General features: G+C 39.0%; 1 protein-coding gene across 26 annotated transcripts in view; it reads right to left on the reverse strand.

The window, feature by feature from the left end:
* The window catches only part of Sorbs2 (sorbin and SH3 domain containing 2), a 190,283-nt gene that overhangs the window by 73,211 nt on the left and 90,772 nt on the right, over positions 1–26,300 (reverse strand). For 14 of the 26 annotated variants that reach the window (XM_057752494.1, XM_057752492.1, XM_057752493.1 and 11 more), the window contains 4 exons: positions 16,066–16,115; positions 10,881–10,973; positions 7,140–7,166; positions 6,760–6,884 (listed from right to left, as the gene is read on the reverse strand). In XM_057752494.1, coding sequence (XP_057608477.1) covers positions 6,760–6,884; positions 7,140–7,166; positions 10,881–10,973; positions 16,066–16,075 — 255 coding nt within the window. In that variant the 5' untranslated portion in view covers positions 16,076–16,115. The remainder of the gene's footprint in view (positions 1–6,759; positions 6,885–7,139; positions 7,167–10,880; positions 10,974–16,065; positions 16,116–26,300) is intronic. The other 12 variants (XM_057752495.1, XM_057752490.1, XM_057752506.1 and 9 more) reach the window with 3 other exon arrangements.

Genomic DNA, 26,300 nt, shown 5'->3' on the forward strand with positions numbered 1-26,300 from the left:
GTTGTCATTTATGTTCCCTAACCACTAAGGGAGGAACAAGGGACACCCACCTCACAGCTGCCTGCTCTTCACTAAGGAAGGACATTCTTAAGCCTTAATATACTTAAGAATATCTTAAGTTATTCAAAGTAAAACTGAGCCTCTTAGTTCCAGTGAAGCCAATCCAGACACTAGGAGGACTCAAGGATGTCAAAGGTGAGAGCATCAAGGTTGCAGCTCTGTAGTGACTTAACCAGGAGGCTGGATGAAGGGTGGCTAGGCAGTGGGAAAAGCTGTGATGGTAAAAAGTGCTATAAACCTAAACGCCTATCTGCATTGAGAATGTGCAGATATGGCGGGTGTTAAATAGCAGGGACTGTGGCATAATTTCCCATCTGAGAAGCTGTCACAGCCTAAGAACACTGCCGAAGCAGGAGTGTGAGAGTAATATGGAAGGAAAAACAGGAAGGAGAATCTACCAATGGTGGATCGACAGCAACCTAGGTGGCCTCAGTTTCCTCTGATGTCAATTACAAACATTAACACAACTCATCTCCTGCAGCAAAGAGTAAGATGTTAAGGATGGATAGACATCACGGAGCCTGGTGGGCTGTCATGGCTGTTCAAAGGCATTGGTGTGAAAATGGTAGGTGCTTAGAAGGCACAGTAAAGCTTTCCACAAAGCCAGGCCTGGAATCGGGGAGGGGAGCAGACAATTATGCGAAAGTTGTCAGACAGAGGTAGGAAAAAGTCACCTCTTTTGCCCCCTGGGGACAAACATGTAGAATTTAAAGAAGGCAGATTGTGACTCCATCTAGGAAATGCTTCTGATAATTAGATCTCAGGATTTCTTAAGCCCCAGATTGCTACCTTATAAACTAACAGAGCATTCATATTGTTCAACTCTAAACATAACAAACACACAAAGACATTACAGGCTATTGACTGGCCATACAACAAAAGGCATTGATGATCTGGGTTGGCTGAGGTGGGGATGGTGCAGAAAGTGTGCTCCGGAGTTCTGTGTCCTATCATCTAATGTGACTGACATTTAGGCACTACACTGTGTCCTAGTTAGGGCTTCCATTGCTCTGATGAAACACCACAACCAAAAGCAACTTGGGGAGAAAAGGTTTATTTTATCTTAGCCTGTACTCTACCATGCAGAGAAGTCAGGACAGGAATTCCAGACAGATGCAGGAGCTGATGTGGAGGCCACGGAAGGTGTCACTTACTGGCTTGGTGCTCTCTTTGTTTGTGAAGTTTGCTTTTTTACAGCATCCCAGGGATGGTACCACCCACAGGGAGCTAGGAACTCCCCCATCAATCTTCAGTCAAGGAATTGCACCACAGGTTTGCGCACAAGCCATTCTGGTGGGGGCATTTTCTCAATTGAGGTTTCCTCTTCCAAAATGACTGTAGCTCGTGTCAAGTTGTCATAAAACTAGCCATTACACTCTGTCTTCCTTAATTCCTACATATCCATCTTATGGAGAAAGAAAAGTTCTATATATCTTTTACATGGCATTGATAGATTTACCTTCTCAACATCTGTGTAGTCAAAGCGATGTTCTGACTGATGTTGATTATGTTACCCCACTGAAAGGGCCAAGTTTATCCTTCAGAAGCAAAGGGTGCAGCTCTTACAAATGCCATGGAAAGAGTGAGTGTGGCCGTTTGCTGTCTTTCCTATGCATCTGGCTTACATTTATATTCATCTGACATGAAGAACAGTGACATATTCGGTAACCGAATATTTCTTTACGCAGAAGGGCAACATGCCTCATTTATGGTCTTTCCATATATAACTGTAGGAGCGATTATTTAAAACATGTACTTTATAAAACCATATTCCTAACTTGTCAGGTATGGGGAATAGCCCTAGCAGGAGCCTATAATCTTCTTTTTACACTAGTTGACAGAGTTTAACATATATGTAAATGAGACTTCTAAAATACTACGATTTACTTTTCATTTCTTAGAGTATTTTTTGTTTTTTTTGGTCTTGGGTCTTTTAATTTATTGGGAGACCAATTCTTTATAATTGTATATATATACATATATACATATGTGTGTGTGTGTGTGGCTGATTCATAGAGTGTAGTTTACAGGCCTTGACATTTATTAAGTCCTCCTGCCAAAATGTGAATGTAAAAACCACTGGGAAAGACCAGTAAACAGAAAGTGAAGTTTGCCATGATAGGAAAGACATGAAAATTAAGTGGCCATTGATGGAAGAATAGATAAAGAAATGTGATACATATTATTATGGACTATCCTTCATCTTTAAATAGAAGGCAATTTTACCATGCATTTTGACATGGAAAGAAAGCCCAGAGGACATTATGTAAGAGAAATGAACTAGTCACAGAACAAATATGTCATGATTCCACTTACATGAAGCAACCGAAACAGTTGACACAGAAGCAGATAGGAGAGGTAGTGGCTGGGGGAGGGGAACATGAGCTTCTCTCTGGGGTTCAGAGTTTTATTGAGGCAAGATAAATAAATTCTAGGAATTTCCTATATGAAATTATGTCTCAAGTAAACAATAGTGTGTGGAACACTTACAGATTGTGGACAAAGGCCTGGGAGATGGCTCAGTTGATAAAGTGCTTGCTAGGAAACACAAAGACCAGAGTTGGGATTTTCTGAACCCACAGAAAAGCGCAGCCATTTAAGCATTAAAGATAGGGAATCCCTGTGTGATGCTAGTAACTAGACTATCCTGAGTTAGCAAGCTCCAAGTCTAGTGAAAGACTCTGTTTCAATAAATAAAGTGGAGAATAAGCCAGAAAGACCCCCAACACATGCCAACATACAAGCACACCTGCCACATACATGAATTGCAAAAATATTGTGAAGAAGGTAGATCTCACACATTCTTGGCAAAATTAAAAATCATAACAATTTATGCCACCCATTATAAGGTGTTTTAAGACAATACAACACACTACTAATCTGATGAAATAAGCTCTCATCCATCCTTTAAAAATTATTGTGTCACCAAAAGAACAGAGTCCAATAAAAAATGTAGTACAGACCTAAACATAAAACTCTAAACAGAGGAATCTGAAATGGCTGAAAGACACAAGGGAATGCTCAACATCCTTAGTCATCAGAGAAATGCAAATCAAAACAACTCTGAGATTCCATCTTACACCTGTAAGAATGGCCAAGATCAAAAACACTGACAGTTTATGCTGGAGAGGATGTGGGGTAAAGGGAACACTCCTGCATTATGGTGGGAATGCAAGCTGGTACAGCCCCTTTGGATGTCAGTGTGGCAATTTCTCAGAAAATTAGGAAACAACCTTCCTCAAGACCCAGAATAACACTTTGGGGTATATATCCAAAGGATGCTCAATTGTGCCACAAGGACATGTGCTCAACTATGTTCATAGCAGCTCTGTTTATCATAACCAGAAGCTGGAAGCAAACTAAATGCCCCTCGATCAAAGAATGGATAAGGAAAATGTGGTACATTTACACAATGGAGGACTACACAGCAGAAAAAAATATCTACATCTTGAATTTTGCAGGAAAATGGATGGAGCTAGAAACATCATTTGAGTGAGGTAACTCAGACCCAGAAAGACAATTATCACATGTACTCACTCAAAAATGGTTTTTACACATAAAGCAAAGAAAACCAGCCCACAAATCCCATAGAACCTAGACAACAAGGAGGACCCTAAGAGAGACATATATAGATCTAATGTACATGGGAAGTAGAAAAAGACAAGATCTGCTGAGTAAATTGGGAGCATGGGGACCCTGGGAGAGGGTTGAAGCGGAGGGGAAAGAAAGGGAGAAGAGCAGAGAAAAATGTAGAGATCAATAAAAATCAATTTAAAAACCAAAAAAAAAAAAGACTATCAATTTACTTTCCCAAACTGTTACATAGTTTGGAAAATATTGTTTTAAAATAACAGCTTCTGCATGTTGGGGAATTACTATGTAGAAGGCAGTATGCCAAGTTCCCTGTATATAATATCACACCTGCCGAGAAACTCTCAAAGATGATTGTTATTAACCCTATATTAGAGATGAAGAAACAAAGTTTGGGGATACACACATAATAACACCTTCAAAGAAGCTGTGATCTGATTGGTCTCCTTCTCATCTATCTTAAGGCCACTTGTAGATAGCCTTCCTTCTCACTTCTACTCTGTGGTACACTTTCAGATTTCAACTTACGTGTCCTATCAACAGTATTTGAAGTTGTTTTTCTTCCCATGATTTTCTCTCTTGCTTTTTAGTATACCACATTTCCTGGATTTTCCTCTCCTTTTGGAGATATCAATGCCAGCCAGTTTGCTTGACTGGTTCTTCCCTTGAATGGAAAATTTGCACAAGCTCAATTCTTGGGTTTCCTCCATCCCTGTTGGCTTCCCTGTCTATTGGCTACAATAATCATCTGCAAGCTGGTCACTTTTAGCTCCAACCAGGACTTTTCTCCTGAGCCTCAAACCCTTTCGTCCAATACTCTACCTTTTCAGGTGAAGGCCTAGAGACACCTTATACTGAACTGGGATTTTTCTTTGTATGCTGTGATTACCATTAATGAATGAAGAAACTGTCTTGGGCCTGTGCAGGGAATAGAGGTAGGGGAGAGAAAGCTAGGATGAATGCTGGAAGAAAGGAGGTAAAGGCAGAGAGAAGCCATGGAGCTGCCACCAGAGACAGATGTGCTGAAACTTTGTTGGTAGGCTATGACCTCGTGGTGATGCACAAATTAATGGAGATAGATTAAATTAATATGTAAGAGTTAGCCAATAAAAAGCTAGAGCTAATGGGCCAAGAAATGTTTTAATCAATACAGTTTCTGTGTGATTACTTTGGGTCTAAGCTAGCTGCGCAGGTGGCTGGGAACCAAACAAGCAGCCTCCTTACTACAAGGACCCCCAAAATCTAGGTAATAAAATTTGGTTAGTATGCTTTCTAAAATTATTGATCAAATCTTATAGAAAATTAATGTCAATTTACAAAGGGAAAAATACTGCTTGAAATTAAGATAAAGTATATTATCTTAAAAGATGTTGTACATTTAAATTAGGTTAATTTATTTCAAATAGCTCCCAAAGTTCTGACATGAAAGATAGGTCTTTGGTACTTGGAAGTAATTTAAGGTTGGATGTAGTTAACTGTATCTTAAGTGACAACTTCTCTATCGATGATTTTCAAGAAAAAGGTAGAAAGAACATGTTTTTTTTGTATGAAAGTTCTATGTGCATGTATTTAAATAAAAAGATACAAGAAATTGACTGAGTTTAGTCAGATTTGAAATAGTTTCTTACTCCTTTCCCTTTCTGTTTAGAAACTAATAAAACATTAGTTTTAGTTAGAAGCTCAAACCCAAGGAGTTAGGGTCTCTGCAACACACACAGAAGAGACTAGCAAGTGCAATGTACCGCGGGGGTCAGACAGGTCTCAGCATCTGTAGATATTTGTCTCTCTTGCTGAAGAGGCATCTTTTCACTTTCTGGAGGCAGTTCAGGGAACTGTTGGTGGCTTTCAAGATCCTGTCCTGAATGAGAAGCTATCTGAATGGAGAGAGCTGCTGTGTGTGTGTTGAGTCCTGGGTTAGGGGTTGGTGAGCAAGATCTTTTCAGAGATGATGGGACGTCGGGTTGGGAACTCTGTGGTGGTTTAAAGGGGGAACCGTTCCCTTGGTTCTGATTATGGGTTAGTTTCAAGGTAGAAATTCTTCGGGTTTGAGAATCTTGTATGTAGTCCTCTTGTAGAAACGTGTTAGTGTCTCCGAATGGTGCAGGACTGGAGCTGGGGGATGCTGGTAGTGGGTTAGTGATTTTCTGTGTGTACGACACCGTTCTGTTGGATTCCTCAGAATACACTATTGTCTGGTTAGAATCTTCACTAGAATGCATAGCTCCATGGAGAGGTTTAAGGTTAGCGAAGCTCTCCGTACGCCATGGGCTTTCTGTGTTAGTTACTATTGAATCTAAAATGTCACCCTTTGTTGGATTGGTTATTAAAGACTGGCAAAAGCTCTCTTTCCTGCCTGGTGGAATGGGTGCCTAGATGGCCAAAAGTGTTCAGAAAGAGAAATGACATTGAAGGAAAAACAGAAAGTCCAAGTTAGACATGAGAAGAACATTGTCAAAGCTACCCCAAAGAAATCCAAACACACACTGTGCCCTGTACAGGCTAGACTGAACAGTTCCCTTCAGTCCTGGAAGAATGCTTTGTGGGTTATTACCAATAGTTTCTTCCAAGTTGGAAAAGCTTTAGTTTAGAATACATTGCAAAAATACTTCTTCTGTCCACAGTTTTATAAATTATGCTAAAAGTGAACATATGTTATTCTGTCCTATTTTTAGACCTAGAGGTTGACAGTTCATTTAGCCACATGGTTTTTAGAACATTTTGCACATACAGTTTTTTACTAACATTTCAAAGGCTCAGCATTTGTCTGGTTTATATTCCTGCAGTAGATAATGTATCCTTGACTCTCAAACTCTAGAATCCAAAACACCAGCCATCAGAGCTTTAATAATTAGAATTTATCTTAAACATTATGGTAGAAGCTGACCTACTTTGATAAGCTGAACCAGAAAATAAAGAGAAAATCAACAACAACAGAAGAAAACCTGTTTGGAGCGAAAACTCCCGCCCCCTGGTGCACATGTTAATGCCACAAAAGAAACAAAATGAAAACACGCAGAAGCATTTTAAAGCTAGGACACCAAAAACGAGGTCCCTCAGAGGAAGAGCAAACAGAGGTCTAGGCACGGGACACACAGCAGCTTGAATTACCTGGGTTGGTGATCTTTTGTCTTGCAGGTTTGGTCGGACGCTTCTAAAACCTTTTGCTGCAAGAGAGGAATATGCGGTATCTCCGTTCAGTGTCTCTGGATTTCCATCACTGTAAGATCTCCACGCTTTTGTTAAGGGAAAACAAATTGGACACAGAAATATCTACGTTCACTTGAATATTTTTTTTTTGGTATGAGAAAAAATTGATTTGTCTTTTTAAAATCAAAGTGATCTTCATAAGATTTTAATTTAGTATACATAACAATGTATGGAATTTAAATTGAATATGAAATCAATGATGTGGCTATGGATATGTCAAAAGAAAAAAATGTCCTTGGAACAAGCACAATGGTTATTCACAATATTTTTTTTTTCTGTACCTGAGTCTGGAGACTGAGAATCACGCCCTGAAAGAGAAACAATGTTGAAATTAATGCCAGTGTAAACCAAACCAAACCTTCAGTAAAAATGCTTGGCAAACAACCACGTGCATTGTTTTTGCCGACATTATCTCAGTCCTAAAATGGAGTGCGTTAAATGTCGTAATGAGAGGCTTGGGTGTCATTTTTCAATTTCAATAGACTTATCATTTGTTAAATACCTACAATCTATAACTAGAACATATATCAAACACTAATTTTCACCCTTAATAATATTGCAACCATGTAATTTCAAGATTATTGTGGCCCAAGGTGCCACATGACTTCTGAACATAGAATTAAAGAATTGAAAAAACCTGCTTATCAAACAGTGAGTTCTGTTTAGACTGTTCAAGGTAGCCACCAGCTCTGTTGCTGGCTGAAGGCCCCTGTAACTCCCTAGATTTAATTGCTATCGTAGATAGTGGCTAATATTTTAAGAGCTTGCCTTTTTTTAATATTTACAAAAGGCAAATGTATCTAGTGTGCAAGATCTCGCTTTCATTCTTCTCTAGGATTTAAATTTCTGATTGTCCCTTCGAAGTTTATCCAAATATGAAAGCAGTTATAGTGTATTTCATTGTCTTTTTGCTCAGAAGCTGAGGAGAATAAATCTTAGTAAATAATTGGGTTAACCATATGCTTATGGTCAGTTGTCTCAGAACTATATATTCAAGAACCTCCTATATGGCTGTCTGGGGGAATCCATTTGCACTGTTTTGGTCTACTGGACCTATAAAACCTTGATCTTGGAAAGGATTATGGGAGTTATTTACTTCACTGCGGTCTAGCTCCTGGATTCCTTTCGTATGTTCCCTGGGACCATGGATAAATTGTTATGAGTCAATAACTCTTTGTTTTCTTCCCAAATGCTCCAGGGATATCATTTTAAAATTTATCATTTGGAATGATGCTTAGTGGCTTGAGAAATGCAAAGACTTATTTATAAACTATTGAAGATGGATTTCCTTTTTCCCCAAATCAAGGGAAGAAAAATAAATGTGAATCAGCTCAGTTGTTTGGAATGACTCTATCACAGGTGAGTTATAGAAGAGGAACATATTTTCATCCATTAAAGATGATCATAAGTTAGAATAAAAATGAGTAAATTATTTATAACATGTTTTCTGGATTCTATGCCCAGGGTTTAATGGAGACTGGAGTTCACCATCTCACTCAGTTAAAGGACAATAACTCCTCTAGAGAGCAAATAAATGTAATTTGGGGACGCCCTGCTACCTTTAGAATTCTGCTTTGGGGGACATTAAGGAAATAGATACACTGACCACTATGGTTCTACACACTGTGGACAAAGAACACATTTGGAGACGTGAGAAAGGGTAACAGGTAGGGGAGCAGCCTCAATAATACATACGTGCTTTGCAACTGTTTGCTTGAGAAAGGGGCATTTGTTTTATTCTTGGCTTGCTAAGGCCAAGCTAGAAAAGAAAAGCATGAAATATGTGTTGGGGTGGTGGTGAAGCAATAGGAACCATGTCTGTGGAGGTGCCAGGGATGTAGATAAGGTAGAGGAGAGAGGTTATAGTGATCTAATTTGGAGAACATTTGGAATACAAATTCTCTGGTTGACAGTTTCTAGATGGCCAGTTCTGTTTCCTCCCAATAGTGACCACATTGTGGGGTTACAGAACCCTAAGAAACATCAAGCGGGAGAAACAGAGGGCAGTTCATCCTGATTCACCCACGGGATCTGACAGTGGTAAACTATGGTACTGACAGGCCCATGGATGAAACGCCAAGATGTTTCAATAAAGCTTGAGGTGATGGTTTTTAGCACAGATCCCAAGGAGTAATTAATTCTCTAGTGATGTTGAAACATAACATTATTTTTCCCACGTATGTTATTATGAAGGCTGAGTACAAAGGATCCTGATTCTTTAAAATATCATTAAATGTCTTTGAAGACTTTATGCATCCATATGTTCAAAGAATTCTTTTAAATTTTTATCCAAAATTCAAGGGACTTAAAAAAAACTTATTTCTAATAACATAAAACAGGCAAGAGCTACTATTTGCTCATATTACTGAACTATTTAATCAACTAATCAACCTTCCTTTCTCTTGCCCTTGGGTACAAGGAATTGAACCAAAGGGTGGGTGCGTGGTAGGCAAGCATCTCACCACTGAGCTATACCCATCTCTTGCTCTCATTTTAATGACCTTACATTTTGAGACAGGGTACCCAGATATGCCGTAAGCTTGCTGGATAGCCCAGACAGCCTGGAACTCTAAGGGGCTGGAGTCATAGGTCCGGGCCATCAGGACTGAAGCTTATTTTTCTATTCTGATTGTGAAGCATTTAGCCTTTTCCCAACAACTTGAATGGTATGAAATTGCTTATAACACAGTTTGACTCTCAAATGCAATCTTTAGTTCAACCCAATACTATGTGGGTTATTTTTATAAGTAATAACAAATACATATTGTTAACAAGGAGAGTGGTTCTCTAGCACGTACATCAGTGGTCACGTCTGAGGGTTTACTTGGTTGCAATGCCCATGAAACCCATGGCTCAGGCATTCCAATAATACCATATACCTGCTTTTTATTTATTTTACTTTTCATTGTTCGCATATAAACACATCTATAGCTTTTATAATATCTCTTCATATTCATACATGCATGGACAAACGTATTCAAAGTGTTTTTAAAACCCAAATGAGATCAGATTACATACATTGCAATGATTTTATTGGAAGAAGGATAGCATGAGACTCTGACTTGACATTTAAATTTGGACCTTGACGTCCATTTGTGAGAGGTGAAAGTCACCTTCAAAGTCTGTTTTTCTTTTATAACACTGGGTAGGACATCCTTAGTACCAACTGATCACTAAACATGTGCACAGAAGACTAAAACACAGACTGAGGTGTAAAATTACATAGTGACTCCTTCACTTTCCTCCTCCTGCAGTATAACGAATTAATCTTATAAATCAACCCAAGGAAACCCTAGATTGCAATCACATCAACCCATTAATTAGTCAGTTAGCAGGAGCTGTGTACTACGCCTTTAAAGGTCTAGGGACAGGCTGGACACCGGTTCATCTTCCATGTTGCACACTCTGCAAACTCTCCAGATGAAGTCTTTCACAGGTGAAGGTAAGTCATAACAGACATTTAGTGACAAAGGAGCTACCTCAGTGGATGCTGGCATGTCACACCCTCAACTGCTTTCTGGAGTGTATATTTACCTGTGGGTTCATATTGATCTCAACTGATCAAGGTTTTGATATATTCTAAAGTTCATATTAGATGTAAGAAGGTCTGTTTTCAATCTTTGAGAAGAACCACATTAATCAAGATCTATGTTGATCAAGTCTTTTTTCTTTTCTAACCCTGAATTCTCCGAGTATCATGTTGCTTTAGTTCATGAGATAACAAGAATGTAAATAGTTATTAACTCTTGCAGTTAACATATTTTTGGCAAGTGACTGATGCTTTTAATTATATTTTTAAATGTTTGTTTTTAACAAGGTATCAGTTTCCTTCGGCTTTTTTTATTTTTAGAACAAAATCAGAAAGGATAGGAGCTATTCTTGGAATTAGAAAAAGATAAGATCGAGTGGGGGATTTGAAAGGCATTTAAACTGTCTGTTCCCATCCCACCAGGATGACTCTGGGAAGAGAGAGGGGAGGTGGAGCCATTCGGGTATGACGCGGTGAGTTAGTGGTGTTATACCTGCAGCCAACAGGTTTGGCGAACTTTGAACTCTCTTCACAGATGTTAATGTGACAGACATGGCCGCACGCTTGCGAGCACACCCACCGCTATCTGGAAGCAAAAACAATGATATAGCAGAGGCCACAGAGAAAGCACATGCAATGTCGTGCATTTTAAAAGTGAGACGTGTCAGACACGCGTGAGAAAGGCAAACAGTCGAGCATTAGTAATCGTGAAATACACCTGCAAATTTCCCTCCCAGACTAAAAGAAAATGGGAACAGAAGTGAAAAACCAGGGGTCTGCTCAGAGAAGGCAGCAATGCTTTAACAAAACAAAAGGCCTTACATTTAATTTTCAACACTTTTTACTTAATGATATCCCCGATACAGAGCTCAGTCTTCTTTGCAAAATTAGTATTTAATGCACACTAGGTTTAGAAACAGCACAGCAAGCTTTTATAGTTAGGGATTATCTGTATTTCAGCCTAAAGTGTCATGATTATATATGTAAATAATTTAGATTAGACTTAATTTATTTTATTTATGACTACTAACGATAATCAGGGATGAGTTACCTTGATTCACTAATTCTTGAAGTATTATTTTTCAGCTGACATAGGCATTACATGCTTCATAAACACACATCATAAGGAAACACACAGCGTTATGCAATTTCATGTCTTCTCTCACTTTTGAAATAGTTATTCTGTTTGAAGTTAAGGACAGCACTGACGTACACAGTGAAATGAGACTGTTTTTTTTAATAGATGGATCACTCTTATACTTTGGAATAATAGCTGTGGCATAATCTATATCTATATGGAGAAAATCAAAATGTGAAGCAAAATATGGACACACGCGTCAGCCATTTTCCGTGCTATGAGAAACTGAGAGACTTCTAAATTTGGAAGACAAGCCTCCGAGACCGAAAGGTTAGCTCTCTATTTCTGAACAGAAGTCTGATTCTGCGCCCACATTCCTTGGTAATATAGCATGGACAATAAATAGCTCTTCATCTTCCCTTGCTCGTCAAAGCAGCCTTAGCTCTCTCCTTTTGAAGGTGACCATACACAGAGACAAGTCAGATAACCAACAATATGAGATATAACTGTGAGAGTATAATTGTTGGATCTTGTCATATGCTTTCTTCGTTCTTTACTTCATAGGCAAAATACCCAGCCTATTAATTAAACACGAGAAAATAGAGATTTAGCATTTTATGATTTTTACCGGTAATTAACATATGAGAGTGAAGTCAATAGACCACAAAATTGGTGTAACTTTTCTAATATAAAACCTTACTTAAAATTATAATTTTTTAAACAAAAAAAGTCATTAAACAGGAAACCTGAGTTGAAACAAAATGCAAATAAGCTAAAAGCATAATTTAAAAAAAACTATAGCTAGGAACCAGTAGAGAAGACACAACTGGTAGAAAGTTACAGCTGAAGATACCTCCAACAGAACACCCATAGCTATTTTCAATTTGCTAAAGACAGCGTGTCTGATGGGGCATCACATAGGACACAGGATCTAGTCACTAGGTCTAAAATGGCTGGGTAGTCGAGGGCATTGAAAGTGAAAAGTGACATCACTTTTAGCAGGATTTTATCTCTCAGTGTCTAAAAAGATAACGTCTCAGAACAAGCAGAGCGAGGGACATGGTTCAAGCACAGCCTGTTCACACGGTGCGCTGAGATGCCCTGCACCATCTCCATGAATCCACAAGGCTGTCAGAGAATACTGGAGAATTTTGTGCATACGGCGGGGTACTTTAGGAAACACTAGACTGAAGTAGTTCAGAGTTTCAGTATGACAGGTTATATTACATTTTGATCACATTGTATTTCTAAGGTTGTTCTCTTAAAGAGCAAGTGCCCTAGGAAAGTCATCTTGGATCAGTGAGCAAGAGTAGTTATATCCAGTTTCATTTCCTGGTCTGAAGTCTCAGTGTGCGACAGGCACACACATACCACTAAGTAATTGTGGGTACGCTGAAAGTAAATTACTATTTCTCTTTCAATTCACATGTATTTTGACAAGTGATTTTTAAATTGGTAGGACATAATGATTATTATATTGTTTGCACCAAACTGCTTAATAAATAGAATTATTAGATACTTCATTTAGGCTTAGAAGCTACATGAAAACAAAAAGAAAATATTCAGAGACTATCACTGTGAGACAAAAAAGTATGGAAATCTTTAGGCTCAGTAAGTGGAGACTCTGCTTGCTAACACTTAGTAAAGATCTTATTCTTTAAAAGCTGAGGTTTTGAAATTGTAGAACAGACAAACCAGTAGAAATTAATATTCTGTTTTTACTTATATATTTATTTTGAAGATGTTTTTAGGGACTCAATATCAGATGCTGTCTCTGACACATAGTTCGTCCCAAGGCAACCAAGTGCTGGCCTTATAGTCATCTACGAACCCCAACCTGGTTGGGTACTCTTACTCCCAATTGCTGTTTCCACTTCTAGATAATAATGCTTAGATGGGTAAACCACAGTCTATGAATTATCTTTCCCCTTTTTAATGACAGAGAGTTATTATAAATGCAATATGATATGCATTAGAAAGTAATAGGTTGCAATTGTTTTGAGTAGAAATAGGTCATAGTATAGACATTCTAAAATGAAACTTATTCTTTGGATTGCTTGTTATGTAGCTGATTAAAAGTAAAGATTAGACATTAGATATTTTTTAGACCTTAGTGACCAACAAGTAGTATTTTTTGCTTATTTGTGTGAACTGTCCATGTGGGTGCTTCTGGGGACATCAGGGGTCAAGGCTAAGAGAATTCTTGCTTCTCTCTCAATCTTAGAGGCAGGATCTTTCACGGAGCCTGGAGCCCGCTGATGAGGGTTGGCTAACCTGGCCAGGGAACCCCAGGACCCTCCTCCTCCTCCTGCCTCCCGGCACTGACACTACTGATGCTTGTTCCACCCACAGCTCTTTACCTGGGTGTTTGGGATTATGACTGAGTAGCAAGCAGTTTACCCAACTGAGTCACTGTCTCAGATCTGGCGTATAGAGTTTTGAGAAATATTAAATACCATTAATAGTGGATAGGTAAGGTGAGCCAATTTTGTTTATTAGTTACTCAGGAGTCCTTAATTTTGTGAATACAGTGACAATAATTTGTTTCCAAAAGCAATCCGTACCTATCTTCTATGGAAATATTTGTTTTCTGTACTTTTTTTAAAAGTAGCATGTTTTCACTGCAACATCGTAACCACTTTGGAATTTTAAGTCAAGGGTTTTAACTTATATCTAAATTTGCAGGTTTCCATAGGTAAATTTATCCACATAGGCAACCCAATCTTATGCACGTCTGTGCCTGCCCGTCTAGAGTCAAGATCACTCTGTATAAATGAAAGGCTTTATTAACCTGTAGAAATACAGGTTTCTATTTGTGCTGCTCAGCAGCAACTTGGCTCAGATACCAGAGAGTTAAACAATCTTCTAGTTTCTCTGTGCCTACTTTGTTATTAGGATTCAATTATGGGAATGGGTAGACCAATTGTTGAACAGATTATATATAAGTACAGTATGTTTATTATAATCATATATGCATATTTCTCATAATGGGAAAATCCTGTTTTGGGAAGCCGTGCAGAACTTCCATCTTCAGAGGAGATACCTCTGAAATAATGAGTAAGCCCAGCCCCTTAATGTGACCTCTCTGCTGGAGGGACTCTGTGGTTACATAGCAGGGCTCATGGTGGTCCATTTTACATTGTATATGCAGTATGAAATGATAGCCATCACTAGGCAGAGAAGACTGAAGAAGGCAAGCCCATCTCCACTTGTAAAAATGCCTCTACTTGGCTCTCTGAGAGTTCATCAGTTCTTTCTCCAAACACTCTGTATTGTTCACTGGTCCCAAAATTTATCTACATGTGAGCTCAGCCCTTGGGAGCCAATGGGCAGTGTTCTCTGAGGTCAGTTTGAGCAGGTTTCAGCTCAGAGGATGCCATAGGGAGTGGAGCTGGCCCGGGTCTCCACATTCGATCTAGGGATAAAATACTGGCTCTAACCAGCCAGTTGTTTTTCCTTCTTCTAGACAGTTTGCTGCAAAGAGCTTGACGAGGAAGAAGGGCCTGGAATTTCTTTTTACTCTGCTAGTGGGCGGCCGGCTAAAACAGCTCCAGCCATGAGCTGCGACACAGCCACAGGGTTTCAGTGAGAAACTTGTCTTCTTTACTGACCGCGTGTAGGTATGCTGTGTATGAGACTGTTGACAATGAGGGTGAAGGTGAAGTTACCAGCCAATTAGGTCTACTGTGGGACCAAAGTGACGGTTTATATATTTACCAGACATTTACACAAACCATTTTACCATTAAAAAGCATACAACACAGGGTTCAGGGGCATTTATGTTAAAATATTTAAGGATACTGTGTGCAAGTCTAAAAATAACATGCTTATGGCTTTCTGAGTATCACGATAATAAGGAATTAATCAGATTGATTTTGTATGAGGTTTTAGAATTCTATCTGCTGACTTTGTCAACATAAACCGTTTATAAAATGGAAAGCTTAAATACTGTTGACCAGAGCAACTTGCCTTTGGGCCTAACACACTTTAAATAAGAGATCTTCAATGTATAAATAAAATTTCAAGCAGCTTTAAGAGCTAATTGAAACAAAAAACTAAACAAAACAAACAAAAAGCCAGGAACCAAAAAGGGCTGAGGTAAGCGCTCAGTCGGTAAAGTGTTTGCCATACAAGTCTGAAAGTTTCAGTTTGGTCCTCAGGATTTACATTAAAAAAGCTGGCCACAGTGGCATGAGCCTGACAGTTCCAGTAATTACTGGAGATGCAGAGACAGGGGGATACCTGGGACTCACAGGACAGAGTTCCGGGTCAAATCCCTGCCTCAAAATCAAAGTGGATTACTAAACGAGGAATGATACTCAAGATTAACCTGTGTAGTCTACACACACACACACACACACCCTGTATACATGTGTACCTGCTACATGAACACACAAATACACAAAGAAAACATACAATAAAAATCAGTAATGGCAGGTAATAAAAATTGAGCGTTGGGCTATGAGATTGGAACATGATGATAAAGCAAAGTAATTCGTCATATACCCAGAAACTCATTTACAATTAATATAGCACTATGTTAATCTAGGACCAAAGTGGCTTGAAGAGCAAAGCTAATGAGCTAAAGAAAAAAACATACCTGTATTCATTTTCACCTGGAAGGGTTTGTTATTAAAGTCTTCAGTTTTCCTGTAAGGAAGAAAAAAAAGAGGTGATGCAGAATTTGCATACTAAACCATGGAACAGAAGGCTGTGAACGTAATTTTGGTTTTGGTGCACCTGAGACAGTAGTTCTCAACCTTCCTAGTGCTGATTCTTTGATACGGTTCCTCAGGTTGTGGTACCCCTCAAGCATAAAAATTATTTCCATTGCTACTTCATACTTCATAACTAATTTTGCTGCCATTACAAATCATAACTTAAATATCTGTTTTCTGATGGTCTTAGATGACCCCTGGGAAGGAATCATTGAATCTCCAAAGGGGTTGTGACCCACGGGTGGGAACTGCTGACTTGCAAGTTAATACCACATTATCATTAATCTTTTTGTCTTATGATAATAAAGCTCTATTTTTATTTAATGGTGGTCATTAATGCTTGAAAATAGAGACCTTCCTTTCTTTCTGTCTGATTTTATTTCTTTCTTTGCTGTAGACTAAACCCAGCCTCATGCAAACTTAGCATGTGTTCTACACAGTGAATTATATACACAGCCTAAAATTTCATTTTAAGATGTTTAATTTTGATGCCTAACCTCTGTGAGGCCTCATGATCCAAACTCAGCACACAAAGGGACTTTCTTTTTCTTAAATAAATACCTATGTGATTGATTTTTTTCATTAACCCTACAAAGAATTCACTGTTATGTATCATTTTCCAGTATTTCGAAAACATATGCTGGTATCTTGAAGTCATCGACTTATACATGTGGGTCACTTTTCATAGTGATGCACTTTTAAGAAGTCATTTTTATCATATTTTACCTTTTAGTTTTCAATGTATACAAGCAAAGAAGCTCTTTTCTGGCTGAAAACTCTGGCATGCTTCTGAACACTGGACTTGGCAGCCTTAACATGTAGGGTAGTGATGCCAATGGACCCAAGGGAGAAGGCAGTGCTCCGTTCAGGAGCTTTGAGAATGTTCCTCTCAACATATTTATTTTAATCTCTCAGTAGCAAAACTTTCAATTTGTTCCCCTTACATGGACAAAGTAAATGGAAAAGTTGCCTCAAGGGATGTCTGTGACCACGGCTGAAGCAGCTTCTAAAACAAGAAGGGGTAAACAATCCCAGAACAGGAGGATTGTAAGGACATTTCCCAAAGTTGACCTCACTGTGCCTTCTGAAACAAGGTAGTATATTGTGCTGAAGACTGAATTGGGTTTTAAAGGGGGATGAGGAAGGGAGTGTTCAGACCAGAATAATACTGACTGGTGAGCTTTGTGTTCATATCAGAATAATACTGACTGACGAGGAAGGGAGTGTTCACACTAGAATAATACTGACTGATGAGGAAGGGAGTGTTCACACCATAATAATACTGACTGTGGAAGGTAGGCTGACTCTCAGATCATAAAACCGCTAATGTCTGAAATATTTCTTCACCGAGCAGAGAATTAACACCAACATGTATGATTAGAATTCAATGCAGACATTTGCAAAACATTGGACTCTCAGACAGCAAGGGAGGATTAAGTAGAACGAAGGAAGGTGCCACAAACCCCTGGGCTGCTCAATTTTAAAGTGATGTATCCTGTTACTTCTAAGGGTAATTTGTTAGTTTTTTAAACATTATATTGTTTTAATTGTCAAAACATTAAATGACTAACTTCCTAATCAGGCAAGACATTTTTGAGGTTCTTAAAGACGAGCCCCGGTATTTGCATGCTTAGGAATAACCTGAAACCCGAAGGCTTCTTGGGTGACTAATAAAAATGCACAATCCAGTCTCCCTTGTTTGCACAAAAGACATGAACAATTCCACCACTGAGAACTCTTGAAGCAATTTAAGCTACAGAGAATCCAATCTCTTTTGTTCTGTTCTGAAAAGAATTGTCTGACTGCACTTGCATAACGAGCATAGATTATTCTGGAAGGCACCACATTCTTGGAGTGTTTGCATGCTGCTAGAAGACAGCACTTCAAGTATTTTCTTAAATTGGAATTGAACCAGGGCCAAAGCTGTGACAATGGACCATAAAATATAAATCATTTACCAAAGTAGGCAAGTCCAGAGAACAAAGACCCTAGTGCATTAACGGGTCAAAATCATTTTTCATAGGTTGTACAGGGCCATATTTACTTAAATCAGTTCTTTACAAAGTTGTCAGAAAAGGCAACATTATACCAATTCAAGATATGCATGGCAATAAGTTTGGTTCATTTAGAGATCTCCAGTATTTGTATGACAATGGATTGTATTGTTGGTTGATACTGCAACAATGACATGATATCATGCTGAAATCTTTTAATTGTGCCGACTGTCTTTCCATTATCGATACCTCATTGCTGTTTTGTGGAGCAGAGGGGCCTTTGTTTTCAACATGCATGGAAGGATAGACTGTGCAATATTTCTTCTGATTGGGGGTCTGTCCTAAGAGGTTTGACCGCATATCCATGCAACTGTGGTCACAGATTTGTAATTATGATTCAGTTTATAATTTATCATCATAATCAGTCATGCATTCTGAAGAACAGCAGAAGCAGCATCTTTTCTCCAATTTTATCTAAGAATTCTGGGTAAGTCATGTGATTTTGGCAGAGCTGAGTGTGAACATCAAGGTCATAGGTCAAGTGAGAGAGTCAAACAAGTGGAAATTTAAGGTGAGGCACAGATCTAAATTTTTTTCCATGGATTAATTTTAACCACTCAAATTGATATAGCTGTTTTGAAGGAATATATCGGTGGTTTGCTTATTATTTAGATGTAAGTACATGGATTGTCTACACAGGGAGAAAACACTGTGGATGTTAGATTGCTTAGAGATGTATTTTAAATATGAGGAGGATATGCACTAAGGATCTACAGCAGATTCCAACTTGAGTTTTTTGTGGGCTTTGAAATGACCTCTTTTGTACCACCCTCTCTGGTTAAAATACCCTAAGTGATCAATGCATTTTCCTCTCTCTCTCTGTCTGTGGCGCAATAAAAAGTATTCAAAATTGCCAAATCAGTTCACTTCTTAATTGCAGTCAAATGGCTTAGTTCAGGTTGACATCTTGCATCACGTATCCGTGAGAATATGTCAGCATGCTGCTTTGAAATGTTTACACGAAAATGCCAATCAGTTCATTTTGTTCTTTATATTTCCTGAGTTTTGAAGACAAAAATACACCTCAGATCCCTTTCTGAATGCTTCCTCCAAATTGTTCCCCACATATGAGACATCAACTCCTCTGTCTCCAGGTGGGCGGTACAGAACTCAGCACTGTAGATATATGGGCAAGACGTCCCAAGCATAGGAATGCAACCACCCACTATTACTGAGCTAATGAACCTTGAGGATGGGCTCACAGTGGAAGGCAAATTAGGCAGTGCAGTGGAGGGGTCAGTGCATTCTACATCATTATTTAGGAATGAAGAGAAGTAATTACAAGAACTAAAGAAACAAAAGGTCATAGAGCCACTCATGATTCTTATATGAACACATATCATTCTTTTAAATCATATTAAATTGCATGGTATCTGGAGGAAAAAATTTGAAAAATCGTGGATTGAAGGAATTCTGTAATTATTCTTTTGGGGATGTTACCATGTGAACTACTCAAAACACAGATTTTCCAAAACAGCATTTTTCCCTAAAGCCATGATAAAGAAATCTTTACCAGATAGGTAAGACTGTCTGGTATTTTCCCCATGCTTCAAAGTCAGTCATAGGGATTGAGGAGATGGCTCTGTTGGTAAACTCCTTGCTGCACAAGCATTTGCACTCCTGAGTGTGGATCCCTGGCACCCGTAGTAAGGCTGGGTGCAATGACACCCCAGTGAACGCTGAGGCTCCCTGGCTAGTCAGCATTGCCTACTGATGGAATCTAGATCCAGTGAGATCCTGACCTAAAAATTAAGGCTGAGGGTAACTGAAGAAGACGTCCACATTAACCTTCGGTCTCCATAGACAGATGTGCATAACACACCAGTACACACATGCTTATATAAGTATATGCACCCTACACAAACATGAAGTCAGCACAACACTCTAAATGAATGTTAAATTTACTATTTCTCTAGCATCCTATCTTCCCAATGTCATTTACTTTTATAATCCTTACAGATAATTAAAATATACCTCTAAGTGCCTGAATTGTACATTTTTTTTCACTAAGAGTCAAAAGTCAAATGGATTCTTTATGAAAATGAAGATGAGTCAGGCACAAAACGACTGTATACAGTGAATTAGAATAGTCCCACAACTGAACAGTATTGAAAGGATGGTGCTGTGTGGATGTATACGAAATATAATTTGTGCCTCCTAGAGCTTCACACGTGAGATTTGGTTGCCACTGGCAGAAACTTACTATTAGAGGCGGGTCTTTGTGGAGTGATTAGAATTAGATAAAGATAGAGCCCACGCAATTGAATCCTGATGGTTTCGGAAGGAGAAGGAAATAGATCCGAAGGTTAGAAACAATGCACCTACTCTTTGTCTCTTGCCATTTGGTGCTTGAAGATGTTTCCCTTACACCTGAAATATAAGATAAGCACTGTTCTTTTCAACTCTGCCATTCAGTGACACTGTTATTGGTCACAGAAAACATTCTAAATCAGAGAAGACATGGGATTCAAATCAGAGAAGATGGACTGGATTCAAATTAGGTCTACCTTGAGTCACGGATACACTGGATACTGACGTCACAATCATCTTCAACAGCTGCAGTAATTCAGGTCGACCTTTCCCCCACTGACAGGTGAACAGCATACATCCCATTTACCACCATATAATTTATGTTAAAGTCCTTGATTATGTCCCAGGAGAATAACCTAAGCAGGGCGGTGGTGGCTCATGCTTTAATCCCAGCATTCGGGAAGCAGATCACTGTGAATTCAAGGCCAGCCTGGTGTATGCAATCTCCCACCCTCCAGTGACCCCACCCCTGTGGCTTATTAGTTGATCTGTATGCATTCTTCCATTTCCTAGTTATCCCACCCGAACTTTGCAGCATGCTGGACTGAGAAGGATTACTTATATCTCGGGAGGGGGGGGGGACTCTTCTTGACAGAGCTTGCATTTATCTAGGATTTTTTTTTTAAACAGTGCCATGAATACGATAAGACAAACCAGGAAACATTTGGAGCAAGCACTCCCCACTTAACTACAGTCAGATCACGAACACCAAAGAGAGTAACGGTAAAAAGGTTGCAAAGCTTATCCTTGAAAACGTCTTTCCCGTTGCTGTTGACACTTTAGAATCCTAGATAACAGATGCAGAAAAGAGATGCTGATAAAACGCAATGTAATGAATTGTGTGACAGATCAAAGTTCTAGCTTCTCTTTCTGTTGCCACACAAGGAGCCCCTATTCCTATCTGAGGGGAGTGGAGCATCTTTGATCCTTTACAAGAACTCATTTTCAAATTTGTGTGCTTGGTAGAATTTCCCTCTACAATGAAGCTTTGTATTTTTTTTATTCTGGTTTTTATATATTGATAACACAAATACTCTGACATTAAAAATATTTCAGTTGGCTAATTTTCCATATTTCAGACATTAGGACATACATAAACTGAGACGAACATTAAATGCTTTCGTAGGAATAGAGATTTATGGCTTGATATATATATATAATTTTCTAAATTCCAATCCTGTAAGAAAGCAGATTTCTGATGATAGATATATGAGGATTAAAAATGATTTTTTTTCCAAGATGACAGAGCAACAAGTTGACACTCGAGAGGCAGCTCAGCTCACTGGAGTCTTAATCAAGAATATAAAGAACATGAATCCTTCTTCAAGGCTTCCTGAAGTGACGTTAGAAATCAAGACCAAGACCTCCTAAGACACAGCAGAGCCTTAATTCAATATTGAACTTTGAGAGGCAAGAGAAAGAAGAAACTGTGAGGACGTGTGATGGAGAACTAAACTCGCTGTGAAATAAAATGGGGGCTATTAACATAGAACCACAGGCTTATTCTTCTAAGACCAGAAAGGAGTAATGGCTGCTTGTGACGGACTCCTGCTTCCCAGCTACTGTTCAAATCCATATGGAGAGCATTATTCTGGTTTTCTAAATCCAGGCCCATGGCTCCGGCTACTTTTTCTATGAAAACCCCAGAAATGTAAAAGGAATGCGTCTTCTCAAGTACTTCCATGGCAATGCTGTGTTACCAAGTTCTGACTGTAAAAGAACCCCGTGTATTGCTAATTGACTGTTAAAGTCACAGTCACGAGTTTCCTCTGATTTAATGCACCTGTTTGCTGAACACCTGTGAAAACATTTGTACAACTTGGCAATGACAAGGCTTATTGTCCAGTTCTGGTGTTATTATAAATATGTCTCGGAGACGCTGTGGTGAAGCTTCATCTGTTACCCGGAATTTGAATTTTGACAAAGGGATAGTACAAAATTAACCTGCTCCATTAGTCTTCATGGTTCAAGGGTGTATTTCTTACTAAGTTTATCTGGAATGAAACTATAGTCGGTCTTGCTGTGTACATTTTACATTTGCTAAATTAGCCCATTCTAGAAAAACTAAGGGGGAAACAATGGATGAAGAGCAGAGGGGAAAATGTGTGAAGATATCTGATTTTTTTGGACTGTTTAGTATAGCGTCCTTCTATGAAAATGTGCAATAAAGACAGATGTCTTGCACACTTGTCAGAGTGACTTATCTCTGGCATCAGAAATGTCACATTATTCTCACAGTGCGACACTAACCTTTGGAGTGCAAGGGTGGTTCTCTAGAGCCAAGATTCTGGTATGACATCCATGTGTGCAAGTGTTCAGAAGGAGTAATAGGGGAAGAAGCACGCATTTGAAGGAGTTCCTTTTCTCTGACTGTGTGATTTCAGTATCCTTACTTTGAAGAGAGAGAAAAGGGGCCATCCTTGTTAGTTCTGCAGAGGGCCTACACATGAGAGAAGACAAATAATTGTGACGACATTGACTTTTAATAAAAGCAGAGGCAGAATCCTTCCAGGTGGCTGAAGCAACTATGACTTGATGGAAAGGGCCGCCTTCTCAAAACTAATATAAGTCTGGAGGATTTAATAGACTGTGAGCTTAGTGTAACATGATTATTTTAAAATGTAATTAAATCAATGTATAAATCAACTGTGGATTTTTTTTTATGTAAATAAAGATGGCGGTCCTATTGTGCTGGAAAGTTGGGCCCACTCGAGTCATGTTGGAAAGCATCTTCTTTATTTGTGCACATGACATCCTGGTAGGAAGGCAAGTCTGAGCAGGCTGTGAAGGTCTTTAGAGAATGCTGGCTGGGAGATGGCGAGGCCACTGGCGACAGGGTGGAAACGCTGTGGTGAGCTGCCAGTCAAGTGTCAGCAGCTGTGTGAAATACGATTGGCAGATGCTCAGAGTGCCTTTGAACGTCAGACATTTCAGGCGGGTGGACCTTTGGGCTCACGATCTCAAATGACCCAAGTTCGTGGTGTGTACTGACACGGAGTTCTACAGATAACAATCACAGCTAGAAACTTCAGGGTTTCCTTAAGGGTGTCACCAAGCTTAAGAAATATGACATCCAAATGTGACTGTCCCCTAATGCTGGGTTCTTAGAAGTCTAGCTGCCAAGCTTCACTTGAAAGAATGCAAATAGGTCCACTCTAGAACCAAGTGCTTTTGGATTTCTATGTACTGGAGCAAAATGGAATTGTGCTCTTATTGCTCTTTTGTACAGAAAAAATGTCAACCCAAACAATCTAACCTCCAATCCTTAGCCAGTTCATGAGTTCCCAGCATGCTTCACTGTTTATACCTAATATAGTCTTTCATACCTTGCCGCTATTTAAAGCTAAGCTGTCTGTCACTCAGTCCACCAAAAATAGGCAAGAAAAACATACAATTTTTCCTTAAGTTGTACCCTGGAGAACAGAGAGACTCGTTTGACAAAGACTCACAAAATTCCATACTTACTTGACACAGTTGTTAAATAGTAATGGTTAGAAAGTTCTAATAAGACGCTTGGCATATTTTAATTTGTACAACTAGATCTTATTTGCTCTCATCTTGGTTAGTCATTTATCCCTGCCCCCTGTTTACAAAAACTCAACTATTTCTTTAAACCCTTGATGTTCATAACTCTTGGAAATGCTTGAAAGCTCCCTTCTGAGCTTCCGAAATGCACAACCATGGGCTCATCCCGTCTGGAACGAGGGGCTGTATCTTCAGGGGAGAGCCACTGAGGTGTGGACTCCTCTACCACAGCATCCAGAGACGATTGCATATTGTACTGCTGTATTCCAGGTTCATTGAGAGAAAGGGTGTCTGTCTGGAAATTTGCGGTAACTTGCTAATCACCAATCTCATCATTTCCTTTCCTAATGAAAGTACAAGTGTTTCCTCCAAGCCGGGAGTAATGGAAACCCAGAATCCATTGGGATCATGCATGCTTGTCCTAATTCTATCCCAGCAGTCGCTTTGCAGTAATAACTAGATAATTTCTACTTTATTCTCTTATCATTAACACGTGGGCTGTCTGTACTTTTTGATTATGGCAAAAGTCAGTAATGTCACTTATTGGTGAGAAAGTAAAAAATACAAAAACTCAAAAAGTTAATTATTTTTTACAGAAGCACAACTTCACAGATATACATGCAAGCACACACACATGTGCACATACACGCACACACAAACTCATGCACACAGTGCACACACATACACACATGTGTCCATACATGCACAAATATGTGCACACACACACACAATCAGGGGCAGAACCAAACAACTCAAATTTTAGGTAGCTTTCAGGCATATGCTCTTAATCAAACTTCTTTTTAATCTTATCACTAAATGGGTGTCCTGTTAATGTGGACCAAAGGGGGAAAAAACCCAAAACAAAACAACCATGTGTATGTGTCTGACTTTTGAAATTAATTCCTTGATTAGAACACAAAGAAATGAGTTTCACTGTGACGTTTTCAGACATATCTCTTATTTTTGTTCTTATTCATGTCCCCTACCACCCTTTCACTTCCTCGACAGCCCTGATTCTTCTCTCATGACACATGCCTTCCTTTATCTTCTGTTGTCCCCTGCTTTTGAGCTCTCTCTCCATTTGCATCCCCCTCACACAATCCACATTCTAATAAAATCTAGAAATCCAAGCAAATATAATTTAACTTATACAATGGAAGACTTCTTTTAAAACACAAAATCGCAGGACTTTTATCATCTGAAATATACTAACTCTAGGAAGGTAAGTAGTCAACAGACATCCACTGAAGGTTTACGTGCTGACCACTGAGCTGACTGCTCTGGTTGCCCATTCCAAACAGAATCTAACTGGAAGCCAATGATTCATTCACATATTAAAATTCACAAGAAGAAGATCATTAAAAGATTCATAGTTCTGATAGGACCAGGGTTAGAGGGGATATACATTAATGGACGCCTACAACAGTTAGGCTATCTTTAGCTGCCAACTTAGCTCCAGAAATAGGGCCTGCCATATGCCTTTCCATATTATCTCAAGTGTCTGTCTGTCCACTGGGATTCTCAACTTGAGAACTGATGTCTAAGAAAATATCCATTTCACAAATCTACATTTAAAAAAGGAATAAACGTCAGCCCATAAATTATCATAACCTTGTAAAAGCAGGAGGGATATTGGGAGTGACAGTAATTATTCATTTACTTGGTCTTCTGTTAAGAGTTGACAGCAGAGAAGTCCCCTGAAACTAATAAATCACAGCACAGTTTACCGTTCCAAATGTCACAGTCTTCGTACAGCTCCCATTTAAAGCGCAAAGTCTGCTGATTTTGAGGAAACAGGGCCAGAACATCGAAGCCTGTTTCATTTTTGACAATATTTTCATCACATTTTCTAACTGGCAGAGTCATCCATGCCAACACATTCTAAATCACAGTGGCACGTGGAGCCCAGTGGTGTTGGAAGCTATTTTGCGTGTGTGTGGGGGTAGGTGGGTGACTGCTTTGCTAGGTTTTGGAAACAATTACCAGAGTCTGTGACACAAAAATGTCAGCTTGTTCCCCTTCTTTAGAAAAAAAAAATACTGCAATTAGACTGATTACTTAGCACAAATTATGATTTCCTACACTTGGCTATATTTTAATGCTGCCCTATGACACATGTATCATCAAGGAAATACTGATTGGAGATCTTCTGAATTGAGGAGAACACGAGGAATATGCAGTATGGATTGTTTATAAAGAAAATTTGGTTTCCTTCAAAATTATAGATG

Source organism: Chionomys nivalis, chromosome 20 (genome assembly GCF_950005125.1).
Source record: "Chionomys nivalis chromosome 20, mChiNiv1.1, whole genome shotgun sequence".
NCBI classification, from domain to species: Eukaryota; Metazoa; Chordata; class Mammalia; order Rodentia; family Cricetidae; genus Chionomys; species Chionomys nivalis.